This window comes from Rhinichthys klamathensis, unplaced genomic scaffold (assembly GCF_029890125.1).
Source record: "Rhinichthys klamathensis goyatoka isolate OS25496 unplaced genomic scaffold, OSU_Roscu_1.1 h1tg000523l_1, whole genome shotgun sequence".
NCBI classification, from domain to species: Eukaryota; Metazoa; Chordata; class Actinopteri; order Cypriniformes; family Leuciscidae; genus Rhinichthys; species Rhinichthys klamathensis.
In genome coordinates, this window is record NW_026607002.1 from 2,361,118 (window position 1) to 2,376,098 (window position 14,981).

At 41.8% G+C, this 14,981-nt stretch overlaps 1 protein-coding gene across 2 annotated transcripts; it reads right to left on the minus strand.

Moving 5' to 3' along the window:
• Window positions 1-226: 226 nt before the first annotated feature.
• On the minus strand, window positions 227-6,685 carry LOC130073096 (gastrula zinc finger protein XlCGF7.1-like). Of its 2 annotated transcripts, none has more exons than XM_056238533.1 (3): window positions 6,419-6,685; window positions 1,262-1,381; window positions 227-1,023 (listed from the first exon to the last, which is right to left on the minus strand). In XM_056238533.1, the coding sequence occupies exons 1-3, from the start codon at window positions 6,474-6,476 to the stop codon at window positions 263-265; spliced, it is 939 nt and encodes a 312-aa protein (XP_056094508.1). In that variant the 5' UTR covers window positions 6,477-6,685; the 3' UTR covers window positions 227-262. The 2 variants fall into 2 exon arrangements, with proteins under 2 accessions (XP_056094508.1, XP_056094507.1); XM_056238532.1 differs by lacking the exon at window positions 1,262-1,381 and adding an exon at window positions 5,543-6,128 and having other exon boundaries at window positions 227-683.
• Window positions 6,686-14,981: the final 8,296 nt, after the last annotated feature.

A 14,981-nucleotide genomic window follows, 5' to 3' on the forward strand; every position in this document is an offset into this window, starting at 1 on the left:
GTATTTTCACATTGTTGCTTTACTGTTCAGTTCATCTTGTATACAGTAACACTCAGTGTTTACTGCGCATGTGCAACACAACAGAGGATCAATACGGGTGTCGGAAGAACAACACATGCAACACTTACAATCCAATTGACAACCATTTAAACCGGTTCCCCTTGTCAAACAATCAAACTTCAATACTAATTTTACAATAAATTACTGTATTAAATGTAATTCCATCTTTTGCTTATTTACCAATTATGGAAGTGAACTTTGCTCACTTAGACACCTTCAGGCAATGCATTTTCTTATGTTTCTGTAGAGTAGATAAATGACTGAAACTCTTCCCACATGTAGAGCACTGGTGCGGTTTCTCTCCAGTATGAACTCTCTCATGATCTTTCAGGTTTCCTGAATGAGAGAAACTCTTTCCACAGTGTGAACACTTGTACGGTTTCTCTCCAGTGTGAACTCTCTGGTGTGATTTTAAGTTGCTGGATGAAGTGAAGGTCTTTCCACAGTCAGAGCACACATAAGGTTTCACACCAGTATGAATACGCTCATGCTCTTTTAAAGATCCAAGTTGTGAAAAACTCTTTCCACAAAACGAACAAAAGTGAGGCTTCACAGCAGCATGAACTTTAAGGTGTTCTCTTAAGCCTGATTCATAAACAAATGTTTTATCACACTGATCACAGCTGAATGATCTCAATCCAGAGTGACGGCGCAGATGATCATTGAGATGACTTTTTTGACTGAAACTCTTTCCACACTGCGAGCATGTGAACGGTTTTTCTCCAGTGTGAATTCTCATGTGATCATTTAGGTGTCCTTTGCGATTGAAACTCTTTCCACACTGAGAGCATGTATAAGGCTTTTCTCCAGTGTGAATCTTCATATGTGTGTTCAGGGTTGATTTACGTATGAAACTCTTTCCACACTCAGAGCAGGTTAAAGATCCTTCGGCTCCAGATTTTCCAGCTTGTTTCTGTGTGAAATTCTCTTCAGTCTTTGAAACGACTGCATTTCCATCTTCATTTTTGAAATAATGAGGTTTTTGAATGTGTTTGTCTTCATCCACTTCCATCAGGTCTAAAATAAACAAATTGAATTCCCATAATTTAATAAAAGGATACTTGAGAAACAAAAATAAACATTGTTCAAATCTCAATTTTCTACTAGTCTACTAGTATCTAGTTTTAGATGTTATTTTTATGTCAGTTTTCATCTTAATGTTCCTCATCAGTCATTAAAGAGAATGAAGGAAAATACCAACCTATTTGTTTCTCTGTATCTTCATCTTTTATTCTGCAGGGTTCTTCCTTAATCTCCATCTTTACAATAGTATGTCCGTAGTTTCTCCTGGAGTAATTCCTCCTGCTTGCTTCTTCTTCTCCTGTGGGAAGATGGGAATATTCCCCAGCATTTAAACTCTCATGAACGGCTGTGGGAGCTTCACTGACTGAAGGAGTGAATTGTGGTCGTTGTTGTTCATTTAGCAGATGATCATCACACTTACAATCACTCGAGATTATCCAGGTGTAATTGTTTTGCTCAAATAGTCGTTTAAAAACAATTCCATGATTACTGAATTTACACTTTTGTATCATATCAAGCCTCATTTTGACTTTGTCCCTCATGTTCCATGCCTTGTATTTTTCATTTCGTCTTTATATTGTGTCTTTCGTTTTGCCCTCTTTCTGTAAATATTGTATATACATCATTTTTCCTTTATTACTAAAGGGGTATCCCAGCAAACACAGAACGTTGGCCCAACTAACCCAACCTTCTAACAACATTTAAACAACATGGCCAAAAGGTTGCTTTAACTGCATTGTGTGGTGAAGGTTGTTGCAGCGTTGTCACAATGTTGACATTAAACCACCGTTCAGGGCCATCGCTTAAGGTTGTGCCTATCTTGTCTTGACAACCACTGGACGACATGTGTACTCATTCTTCATCGAGCAAGGATACGTGAGTATTGCGTTTAATTTACCTCAGCTAAATAAGATACATAATTATTCAAACACAACCTACAACTTAATTTTCCAATGTGACTAATGTAGCCTCACTCGCACTGTTTAGTTCTTCATTTGATTTGTCTGATATTTAGTCTCATTCGTTTCTTTGCTCCTCTGGATTTGTGGATGTTTCCTGGACTGATTCCGGTTACCGACCTTTATCGTCCGGCTTTCGACTACGCTCGCCTGTCTGCCATAGAGATGCTCACAAGTCTCTGAGCTAGCGTCCAAGTCAAGTCTCAAGTCTCTGAGCTAGAGTCCAAGTCAAGTCTCAAGTCTTTGAGCTAGAGTCCAAGTCAAGTCTCAAGTCTCTGAGCTAGAGTCCAAGTCAAGTCTCAAGTCTCTGAGCTAGAGTCCAAGTCAAGTCTCAAGTCTCTGAGCTAGAGTCCAAGTCAAGTCTCAAGTCTTTGAGCTAGAGTCCAAGTCAAGTCTCAAGTCTTTGAGCTAGAGTCCAAGTCAAGTCTCAAGTCTCTGAGCTAGAGTCCAAGTCAAGTCTGAAGTCTTTGAGCTAGAGTCCAAGTCAAGTCTCAAGTCTCTGAGCTAGAGTCCAAGTCAAGTCTCAAGTCTCTGAGCTAGAGTCCAAGTCAAGTCTCAAGTCTCTGAGCTAGAGTCCAAGTCAAGTCTCAAGTCTCTGAGCTAGAGTCCAAGTCAAGTCTCAAGTCTCTGAGCTAGAGTCCAAGTCAAGTCTCAAGTCTCTTGTGGTTATAAGTGTTGCATCACGTACAGCGACCCATCCAGGTTGCTTAGAACACTGCATAACTTTGTATAAGGAATTCAAAGCATGTAATATGTTAGGTTACACTTTATTTCGATAGTCCACTTTAGACATTCTACTAACCATGTACATTTTCAACTACATGTCAACTAACTCTCAGTAGACTGACTGTCAGGTTATGATGTGGGTTCGGGTTTGGAGAACAAGTTGACTTGTAGTTGCCAAGTTACTTATAGTCAGTAGAATATCTGTTGGGGAACCAACAAAATAAGATATTATAATATATAATTAGCAGATATTAAGCAGACAGCCTACTAATACTCTAATGAGAGTTAGTTAACATGCAGCTGCAAAGTTACTTATAGTTAGTAGAATGTATAAAGTGGACTATCAAAATAAAGTGGTACCATCTGTTATTATGACTCCTTTATCTATTAGCATACAGTATCAGCTTTGATTTTGGTATATAATCAGTGTAAACAGGCTATTGCAACATGACAAAAACACCAAGAATGCTTTACTTTTAGTTAATTTCTTTATTTTGCCTTGTAGCTTGCATACAGGCCATACGACCAAATATAGAAAATGATATAACTCACAACACTAAAATTGACACACTCCTATTTAGTGCAAAACATCAGTGTAGCTAAATGCAAATAAACTATTGCATCCAAATGAAATTTTTAACACTACAGTGCACTTCCAAAACATTAAAATGCTCAAAATCTTTAGTGTAAATGTGAAGCAACTGACCAACTTATGGCATGTAACTTGTTAAGAACAAAATGTTTAGAAATAAAAAAATCCAAAGGGTGAGATCAGACTGGTTAACCTTCTCTTCTCTCAACACACTAGGTATGGGCCACAAAACATTTCTGGCTTCTTCTGGCTGCAGAGCCTATGCAACTAATCATAGCTTATATAAGTCAACACATCCCAGACTCTCAAACCAGTGTAACGTTATAACTAAATGAAACAGTAACGTTACATGATCAACAATAAACCTGTTTGTAGACAATGGGCAGCCAGCGGCACGTAAATGATTAACGTTACGTTAATCGACCACCACAAGTTTGGCAATTAAACAAACGCTCATTCATATTTCATAAGGAAGACAGTCGGAGTTAACCTCTCGTAACGTTAGGTAGCTAAAGCAATAAGCAAGCTAACGGTAGATGGTGTCAGTCTCAAGTCGAGTCTGAAGTCACTGTGTGTGGGACTTAAGTCGCACTCGAGTCCGAGTCTCAAACTCGAGTCCCCATCTCTGCCATGTACAGAACCCGGTTTTGTTCATTAAATGTTCTTATCTTTGCTTTTTATGTTTTATTAATTATACTTAAAAGAAATTCTATATGCATTTATTTTGCACAAATGTATAACTTTTGGAAGTGCAATTTGATTACCATATGCAGTTTTAATAAAGTTGAATTAACGTAATCTTCTGTCATTTTTACTCTTCATAGTGTACACTTACAGATGTTGATTATAATTAGGCTAATTTACTGATAGCCCCATTAAACAATAATAAGGATAAACAATATTTAAAAAGTATATGATTATCAAACATCTGACTAAATTAACCTCAAAACATAAAATGCTAAATTGCCTATCTAGCATTTTTTTTTAAAGGGCTTGTGTGCTTTTTTCTTTTGATATGTTCTCCTGTGTTTGGTATAGCCAGGGAGACCACTGTTTATTTTATTATAGAGTTTGTTTCAGTGGGTTTAGTCAGTTTTTTATTTTATTTTTATCGGTTTGGCCCAACCCTGAAGACTTTGCTTCATATTTGTTTTTGGTGAAGCTGAAAGAAAAAAAGAAAAAAGAAAGAAAGTAACTGTTAAAACATTTTATTTGTTACTTTTAAATCTTCTAATCTCTTTATATCTCTCACATTTTTATTAATAATACTTGTACCATCTAACTTGAAAATGAAGTCAAGATTTATATTAAAATAAACAACATCAGTAACACAGAGTCCAGAGGGTAAATATAATTACAAACAGATATTTGAAGTATGATTCTCAAAATGATCTATTATGGTGAAAGTGAACAGCTGTGTCCCCTATAAGATGTCATTTCTAAATAAATACTTAATTATTCCAAATCAAATATGTTTATATATCAATAACAAAAGATTACAATAGATTATCGTGTTTGTTTTATATATGGGTTAAAGAGTTTAATTTGGTTTCTGCCAGTAGAGGCGCTCAAGCAACCGAAGCAATGATTTATATCATAATATTGTTTGCCAGGCTGTTAATAAATGGTTAATTGTTAGAGTATTATTCTCCAGAGTCTTTCTGGTAGAAATGCAGTGGGGTTGCATCAAGGATCAAAGCGGAGGCTAAACGTGCTTTTTACGTCCACTGCAAGTACATTGCCTCAACCTTGTTATTGTTAAGGCAGTGAAAGCAGTCCCAGTATGGGATGAATATAGTAGTAATAACCGCTTGAGCGATGACACTGACACGAGTATTTTAACATTGTTGCTTTACTGTTCAGTTCATCTTGTATACAGTAACACTCAGTGTTTACTGCGCATGTGCAACACAACAGAGGATCAATACGGGTGTCGGAAGAACAACACATGCAACACTTACAATGCAATTCACAACCATTTAAACCGATTCCCCTTGCCAAACCATCAAACTTCAATACTAATTTTACAATAAATTGCTGTATTAAAAGGTTATTCCATCTTTTGCTTATTTACAAGTTGTGGAAGTGAACTTTGCTCACTTAGACACCTTTCGGGCAATGCTTTTTCTTATGTTTCAGTAGAGTAGATAATTGGGTGTAACTCTTCCCACATGAAGAGCACTTGTACGGTTTCTCTCCAGTATGAACTCTCTGGTGTGTTTTTAAGTGGCTGGATGAAGTGAAGGTCTTCCCACAGTCAGAGCACATATAAGGTCTCACACCAGTATGAATACGCTCATGCTCTTTTAAATGTTCCAGTTGTGAAAAACTCTTTCCACAAAAAGAACAAACGTGAGGCTTCACACCAGCATGAACTTTAATGTGTTTTCTTAAGCTTGATTCAAAAACAAATGTTTTATCACACTGATCACAGCTGAATGATCTCACTCCAGAGTGACAATGCAAATGAATGTTGAGATTACTTTTACGACTGAAACTCTTTCCACACTGAGAGCATGTGAACGGTTTTTCTCCAGTGTGAATTCTCATGTGATAATTTAGGTGTCCTTTATGTCTGTAACTCTTTTCACACTGAGTGCATGTAAAAGGCTTTTCTCCGGTGTGAATCATCATGTGTTTGTTCAGGGTTGATTTACATACAAAACTCTTTCCACACTCAGAACAGGTTAAAGATCTTTTGACTCCAGATTTTCCAGCTTGTGTTTGTGTAAAATTCTCTCCAGTCTTTGAAACGACTGCATTTCCATCTTCATTTGTGAAATTAGGAGGTTTTTGAAACTGATGCTGTTTGTCTTCATTCACTTCCATCAGGTCTAAAATAAACAAATTAAATTCCCATAATTTAATAAAAGGATACTTGATACTTGAGAGATACTTGAGAAAATAAAAATTGTTCAAAATCTCAATTTAGCACAAATCCAGTTTACTACTGAGTCTACTAGTATCTAGTTTTAGATGTTATTGTTATATGTTATATGTCAGTTTTCATCTTAATGTTCATCATCAGTCATTAAAGAGAATGAAGGAAAACACCAACCTATTTGTTCCTCTGTATCTTCATCTTTTATTCTGCAGGGTTCTTCCTTAATCTCCATCTTTACAATAGTATGTCCGTAGTTTCTCCTGGAGTAATTCCTCCTGCTTGCTTCTTCTTCTCCTGTGGGAAGATGGGAATATTCCCCAGCATTTAAACTCTCATGAACGGCTGTGGGAGCTTCACTGACTGAAGGAGTGAATTGTGGTCGTTGTTGCTCATTTAGCAGATGATCATCACACTTACAATCACTCGAGATTATTCAGGTGCAAATGTTCTGCTCAAATAGTCATTTAGAAAAAAATCCATGATTACTGAATTTACACTTTGAGCTCAATATCAAGCCTCATTTTGACTTTGTCCCTCATGTTCCATGCGTTGTATTTTTCATTTTGTCTTTTTATTGTGTCTTTCGTTTTGCCCTTTTTCTGTAATTATTGTATACATACTAGGGTTGGGCGATGTCTACCAATTTGGCATCAGACAATGTCTACAGTGAAACATAGCGATGGACGATGATGTCGGGAGGGGGAGGGGGGGTATTTTCGTAATATTATCATTTTCCACTAGATATTTTCCTCTATATCTCATCAGCAATTTCGATGTCGGCAGCTCTGCAGCAGCTGAGCACTAAGGAGCGAATATACAGTGACTTGACATCACTGCCAGATTCAAACTGCGTGCTTTCGCGCTATGGAGCCAGCCCTGGCGCTGTGCCAAAGACGGACGCGCTCAGCGCTTGTCATAGGCTATATCACAACTGTTCAGTGTTAACCACATAATGTTTATTTTAGGTTTCAGACAGTTAAATACATATAATCTATAGCAAAACAATACATTTATAGTTTGTAAAATACACAATGGTGTCTATGGAAGCAGCAATAACAACCCATTCAAATATAGGCTATTTGACAACGGTTTTTATTCATATCAGAGAGACACAGTGTAGCATTAAATAACTATAATGTCAACTCAAGTTTTCTCCCAGTTCACCGGCCACTTACTTTCATGTTTTTCGGGAGAAACTGGTGAATTCACGCGCTGTAATAAATCCAACAGACAGAAATCTCTGAACTGCGGCCCAAACACGGCGCCCATCTCACGTTACAGATCAAGATAATTTATAAAGTTTTTTTAAACGACAAAAACTCACTTACACATATTTGAGAATCGGAATAGAAGATAGTTCATGACATGGTAAGCAAGTTTGTTAATATTTAGAAATAAAAGCGCTAAATCTGTCACACAGCGCTATTTTGGCTGTGGTGAATCACGTGCCAAGCAGGACGCGTCACCATGGAAACGGGACACACGATGTTTAGCCGATGCCGTCTAAACATCGTGATGTCTGTCAGCCATCGTCCATCGGCACAACCCTAATACATACTTTTTCCTTTATTACTGAAGGGGTATCCCAGCAAACACAGAACGTACCCAACCTTCTAACAACGTTTTAACAACATGGCCAAAAGGTTGCTTTAACTACATTGTGTGGTGAAGGTTGTTGCAGCGTTGTCACAATGTTGACATTAAACCACCGTTCAGGGCCATTGCGTTGTGCCTATCTTGTCTTGACAACCACTGGACGACATGTGTACTCGTCACTGCCCTGAAGCGCGAAAATCAGCCTTTTAAATGTCAACTGCCCATTGGGCTCATTGTGTTTACACATTCTTCATTGAGCAAAGATACGTGAGTATTGCGTTTAATTTACCTCAGCTAAATAAGATACGTCATTATTCAAACACTACCTATAACTTCATTTTCTGAGTGAGACGGACTCACTCAAAAAATACTACAGTGCCTGGAAAAGTATGGCCTTGACTATAAATCAAATCTTGTAGGTCAAGGTTATGATGGGGCAGAAGTGATGTCAGGGAAATGCAGTGGGGTTGCATCAAGGATCAAAGCGGAGGCTAAACGTGCTTTTTACGTCCACTGCAATGCACATTGCCTCAACCTTGTTATTGTTGATGCAGTGAAAGCAGTCCCAGAGGCTGATTGTTTTTTTTTATTGCTGCAGAAATTGTATGTGTTTATGTCAGGCTCTTATGTTCAGGCATGTAGAAATCTCACGGACAGACTTCAAGATGTACTACGTGTACTTCATGAGATATATGTGGAGAACAGTGGGGAAACATCTGTGGAGGCACGAGGCCTACTTACTCAAATTAGACCTCACTTTTATTGAAACACTTGCAGTATTTAGAAAGATTCTTGGGGACACCAAGTTGCTTTTTGATATGCTTGAAGCACCATCATTTGAACTAGGATCTTAGGGCAGTGGACCTGATCCAGGCACTACAGGACACTTACATACATTTACATTTAGTCATTTAACAGACGCTTTTATACAAAGCGACTTACAACTGAGGACTAAACCAAGCAAGTCATCATGAAAAGGCAAAAACAACGCAAGAAGTGCTCAAAATACCAAGTTCGGACATTGCTCGGAGTAGCACAAATTTTATTTTTTATTTTTTTATGTTAAGTGCTCACGGAAGGTTAGGGTTAGGGTTAGAGTTTTCAATTGTCTTTTGAATGCTGTCAGGGATTCTGCATTCCGGATGAGGGTGGGCAGATCAATCCACCAGCATGGTACCGTGAATGAGAATGTTCTGGAGAGTGATTTTGTGGCTCTCTGTGATGGTACCACGAGCCGCCGCTCATTGACCGATCGTAGGCTTCTGGGAGGGATGTAGACTTGTAGTAGTGAGTGAAAGTAGGAGGGAGCTGAGCCTGTGGTCAATCTGTAAGCAAGCGTCAACACCTTGAACTTGATGCGAGCAGCGAGTGGTAGCCAGTGCAGAGAGATGAACAGAGGAGTGACGTGGGCCCTTTTGGGCTCGTTGAAGACAAGACGAGCTGCAGCATTCTGGATCATTTGTAGAGGTTTAGTTGCACATGATAGAAGTCCAGCCAGAAGAGCATTGCAGTAATCCAGCCTAGATATGACCAGGGCCTGGACGAGAAGTTGTGTTGCATGCTCAGTTAGGAAAGGCCTGATCTTCCTGATGTTGTGCATAGCAAACCTGCATGATCGAGCTGTCTTTGTAATGTGGTCTGTGAAGGTCAGCTGATCATCAAAGATTACTCCAAGATTTCTGACCGACCTTGATGGGGTGATTGAGGAATAATCTAGCTGGATAGTGAAGTCATGCTGTAGAGACGGATTGGCAGGGAGGACGAGAAGCTCAGTCTTTGCCAGGTTGAGCTGCAGGTGATGTTCCTTCATCCATTCCGAGATATCCGCCAGACAGCTTGAGATCCGTGCCGCTACTGTGGGATCATCTGGTTGAAATGAGAGGTAGAGCTGGGTGTCATCAGCATAGCAATGGTAAGAGAAACTATGTGCCTGTATGATGGGTCCCAGTGATGTGGTGTAAATGGAGAAGAGGAGCGGTCCAAGAACTGAACCCTGGGGAACCCCTGTGGTCAGTTGATGTGCTTTGGATACCTTGCCTCTCCATGTGACCCTGAAGGACTTATCTGTGAGATAGGACTCAAACCAGTGGAGGGAAGTTCCAGTGATGCCCCGTGATGAGAGGGCGGACAAAAGGATCTGATGTTTCACAGTGTCGAAGGCAGCAGACAGATCAAGGAGAATGAGAACTGATGATTTAGAAGCAGCTTTTGCGATCCGCAGGGCTTCTGTGACCGACAGTAGAGCAGTCTCGGTTGAATGCCCTTTCTTGAAGCCAGATTGGTTGACATCCAGCTGGTTGGTCAGAGACAGGAAGGGTGACACTTGGTTGAAAGCAACTCGTTCAAGTGTTTTTGCAATGAATGGTAGGAGAGAGACAGGTCTGTAATTTTCTAAAAGTGATGTGTTTAATGTTGTTTTTTCAAGCAGTGGAGTTACCCGAGCCTGCTTAAATGCTGTAGGGAAAATGCCAGTGTGGAGGGATGAGTTGATGATGTGTGTGAGTGCTGGTAGAAGTGTGGGAGCGATGGCTTGTAGAAGGTGTGAGGGGATGGGGTCTAGAGGGCAGGTGGTAGGATGACTGGAGAGGAGAAGTTTAGATACTTCTTCCTCGGTTAGTGGAGAGAATGAGGAGAGAAGGTTTTTGGCTGTGGGAGAGTATGGTCTGAGTTCCTGAGTGTGTGAAGCTGAGAACTGACTGCTGATAGTAGTTGTTTTGTTGGTGAAGAAGTTAGCAAAATCATCAGCAGTTAAAGAGGAGGTGGGTGGTGGCGGAGGTGGACAGAGGAGAGAGTTGAATGTCTTGAAAAGTGTTCGTGTGTTAGAGGCGCTGTTGATCTTGTTGTGGAAATATGAAGATTTTGCGGCGTGAACATCAACAGAGAAGGCAGAGAGCAGAGATTGATACCTACTGAGGTCAGATGTGTCTTTTGATTTGCGCCATTTCCTCTCCGCTGCCCTGAGTTCGATCCGGTGTTCACGAAGAACCTCAGATAACCAGGGGTTAGAGGGAGTAGCGCGTCCTGGCCTAGAGGAGAGAGGGCAGATATTGTCTAAAGAAGAGGTTAGGATGGAGCATTAAGTATCCGTTGCGGTATTCACATCCAGACATGAGAAATGCGAGGGTGAGGGAAGAGAAGATGACACAGCAGAGGAAAGATGGGACGGAGAAAGTGAGCGCAGGTTTCGTCTGAAAGTAACTGGTAGGGGAGTTGGTGGTGCATGGGTAGTGAGTTGTAGATTGAAAGTAATGAGGAAATGGTCTGAAACGTGGAGAGGTTTCACCAAAATGTTGTCTGTGATGCAGTTGCCTAGATGCAGTAGACCAGGTCCAGTTGGTTGCCTGACTTGTGAGTACCTGTGGTGATGAGCTGTTTGAGATCGAAAGAGGCTAGGAGAGAGATGAAGTCTGTTGCATACGGCTTCTTTCACGAGTTCACACTTACATCAATTAAACAGAGTAAAGATTATGCGTATTTGGCGTGCTGTCCGGGGGGAGGGCTCCGAGCTCGGAATTTTGCCCGAACCCAGAGTACTCCCCCCGTTGTTGTAAGAGTATTAGGACTATAAGTGAGGAGATGGGGTGGTGGAGGGATGCTGTTAAACTGTCAATGAACGGAGGTTAGTTTGCTGTATATATACACAGCGCTTAACTCGTTGATTAAGCACCACTCTTGTCTAATTAGGTTTGATTATCTGAATGTGCTCCACGTGTGTTTAATTAGGTTTAATTATCTGAACGTGCTCCTCCCGAACTTTGTTAATAAAACATCATCTAGATGAATGTTGAAATCGCCAAAGACTACAAGTGGGGTGCCATCCTCAGGTATACAGAGAGGAATCCTATTTTGATGAGCTTTGGCAACACTGTGGACATAGCAAAGCAGTGTAATATTGCAGTTGATGCTGTTTGCAAAGAGGGAGCTTAAGACTTGGTGGATTTCTTGTAGAGTCCACTATAGGACAGCGTAGGTGCAAGGAAGGGGACAAAGATACATTTAGGAAGGGTGTATTTTACCCTATTTTGGATCACTTAAATGCAGATATGAAGAGGTGTTTTAGCAAAACCAACTGTGATTATTATGAGGGGTATACAAGCACTGAACCCCTAGAATAATAGCTTTTTGTCAGAGGAAAGTGTTTTAGGTTTGGCAAGCCTGTATGAATGTGATCTTGAGGATCTCAAAAGAGCTGCATCAGGCAAGGAAGGTTGTTCAGAGTAAAGCACAGTGTGGAAATGACCTGTCCAGTGTTTTGGATTTACCACTTTTCTCGAACCTTACAAAGAAGTGTTTTATCAGCTTTTCCGCTTGTGTCAAATATCTGTAGCCTTGCCCGTTAGCAGTGCCAATTGTGAGCGCCGTTTCTCGGTGCTAAAGCTTATAAAAATTAATTTGCTCACAACACTAAGTGATGAGAGGCTGAGCAATATTGGTGTACTGAGCATTGAGGGGAGACGGAGAGCAAGATCATTGGACATGGATGACTTTGTTGGACGCTTTGCCCTCCGTCACCGTAAGAGGCATATTCAGCTTTTATAATTCCTTGCTGTTGATGTTAAATTTGTGGTGTCAAACTTATTGACTGACAACAATGGCGAAAAAAGGAAAAGGCGGCACGGGCGCACGCAGCGGCTTGGCACTTTCCCTTGCTTAGCAGTTTTTTGGTGAAGTACACTCGATCTACACTTTTGATGAAAAGAAACGGCAGCTCAGTATATGTACCTGGCAACTTTGGAACATTGCCAGCATGTCAGACTTGGAAATATTACCTCCTCCACCACCATCCTCAACACTGGCACTCCCCAGGGTTGTGTTCTTAGTCCACTCCTTTACTCACTATTCACCTATGACTGTTTTCCCATTCATGACTCAAACTCCATTTTCAAATTTGCAAATGACACAGCTGTGGTGGGGCTGGTAACCAACAATGAGGAGATCACTGGTATTATGGTGTAGCAGAAACAACTTAATCCTCAACATAAAGAAAACAAAAGAAATCATAATTGATTTTAAGAAAAGTAAAAACAACAGACATGACAGTCTTGAGATACATGGAAGAGGAGGTGGAACAGGTCCAAAGCTTCAGATATCTAGGGCTGCATCTGGCGGAGGATCTGACCTGGGGAGTGAACACCAAAGAGATAGGGAAAAAAGCTCAGCAGAGACTCTTTTTCCTGCGAACCCTAAGAAGCACTGGGCTCCCGCAGACACTCACAAACTTCTACAGGTGCACAATAGAGAGTGTGCTGGCATACAGCTGCACAGTGTGGTTTTCCAGCTGCACAACTGAGGAGAAAAAAGACTTGCAGCGGGTGTCACATGTCTGTCCTGTCCTGTGCTGCACATGGGTGTTTTGTTATTTTGGGCCATGTGCTCGTGTCATTGTCTGATCCCTCCCCCTTTTTATCTGATTATTGGTTATTTTGTCCCACCTGTCCTGCTCGTTACCTTCCTTTGTTTGTTCCCCTATTTAGTCTCCTTGTGGTTGTAGTCCTGTGCTTGTTCGTTACCTGCTTTTTGTTATATTCTGGATTTATTTTCTACTTTTCAGTAAACATTCATTCTCTGCATTTGAGTCCTCGCTCTCCTTTCCACAACCACCCCGTGACAGAACGAACAAGCCATCATGAGGACTCATCGGAGGAGGAACTCAAAGGAACCACCGGTCCTTCCTTTGTCATGCCCGTTATACGAACGGATTGTGAAATTCAGGGAATTGGCCTCTCTTCGGGAACAGGGGACTAAGGTGAAGGACTTTGCCAAGAAGTTCACTGCAGCGGCAGAGGGATTAAAGCTTAGTGAGGGGGCTCTGAAAGATCTATTTAATTATGCACTTGATGAGCCCATACCTTTTGGTATTATGAGAGGTTTGCAGAGGTTGACGTTTGGGGAATTTATAAGACTCCTTGAACGTCACGAAGATCCTCCTGATTCAGTGGGCCGGGAGAACCTATTTTTGGTGGTCCAAGGTGATCCGACTTTGGTGGTCCCAGTTCCGGTGATCCCAGGTCCGGTGGTCCCGATTCCCGTGGTCCCGAGTCCGGTGGTCCCAGTTCCGGGGATCCCAGGTCCGGTGGTCCCGAGTCCGGTGGTCCCGAGTCCGGTTGTCCCGAGACAGAGGAGGAGAAAAGCCTCCTCAACGACTTGTTCGGTGACTCCTAACCCAGAGGCCATCCCGGAGGTGACTGCTATCCCTGACGCGCCACCCAGGCACCTTGCTCTGCCTGCGCCGCCCTGGCGCCCTGCTCGCCCTGCCGGCTCCGCTCAAGCTGCTCGCCCTGCCGGCTCCGCTCAAGCTGCTCGCCCTGCCGGCTCCGCTCAAGCTGCTCGCCCTGCCAGCTCCGCTCAAGCGTCTCGCCCTGCCGGCTCCGCTCAAGCTGCTCGACCTGCCGGCGCCGCTCAAGCTGCTCGCCCTGCCGGCGCCACCCCAGCGTCCCGTCACGTCTGCCAATCCAGAGACCGTTCACGTCACGTCTGCCGATCCAGAGACCGTTCACGTCACGTCTGCCGATCCAGAGACTGTTCACGTCACATCTGCCGATCCAGAGACTGTTCACGTCACTTCTGCCGATCCAGAGACTGTTCACATCACGTCTGCCAATCCAGAGACTGTTCAGTGTCTCCGGACAAGATGGCCGCTGCCATGCCTGTGTCTGTTCCTGAGCCGGTGTCTGTTGCTGTTCCTGAGCCGGGTTCTGTTCCTGTGCCGTGGCCGCCCGAGGGGTCCTCACCGCCGTGGCCGCCCGAGGGATCCTCACCGCCATGGCTGCCCGAGTGGTCGTCTTCACCCTAGTGTTAATTTTACTAGCCATTTTTAAATTTAGTTTCAGTTTTAGTCCAGTTTCAGCATCGCTTGTTAGTTTTTATCACATTTAGTCGACATCATCCCATTTTTATTTAGTCTAGTTTTAGTCGACTATAAGTCGAGCATTTTAGTCTTTATTTCAGTCCAAGAAAACGTAATTTTATTCGTTTAGTTTTAGTCAACAACAACTGTCAACATTTTAGTCTAGTTTTAGTCAGGACATCATTTTAACCTTTTACTTTTTTGTCAGCAGATAATATTTAACATTTCCTAAAATTATTTCACATTTCAACATTTTCTCTCATCTTTTTGATAAAAAAAACACAATTTTAAGGA

Bases quoted from the DNA above. Each gene is read 5' to 3' on its own strand.
- LOC130073096 (XM_056238532.1), bottom strand. From the start codon at position 6,476: ATGGAGATTAAGGAAGAACCCTGCAGAATAAAAGATGAAGATACAGAG. The intron at 6,129-6,418 runs GTTGGTGTTTTC...TCACAAATGAAG, and splicing joins AGATACAGAGGAACAAATAG to ATGGAAATGCAGTCGTTTCA. The intron at 684-5,542 runs GTGCTCTTCATG...GAGATCATTCAG, and splicing joins ACTGGAGAGAAACCGTACAA to CTGTGATCAGTGTGATAAAA.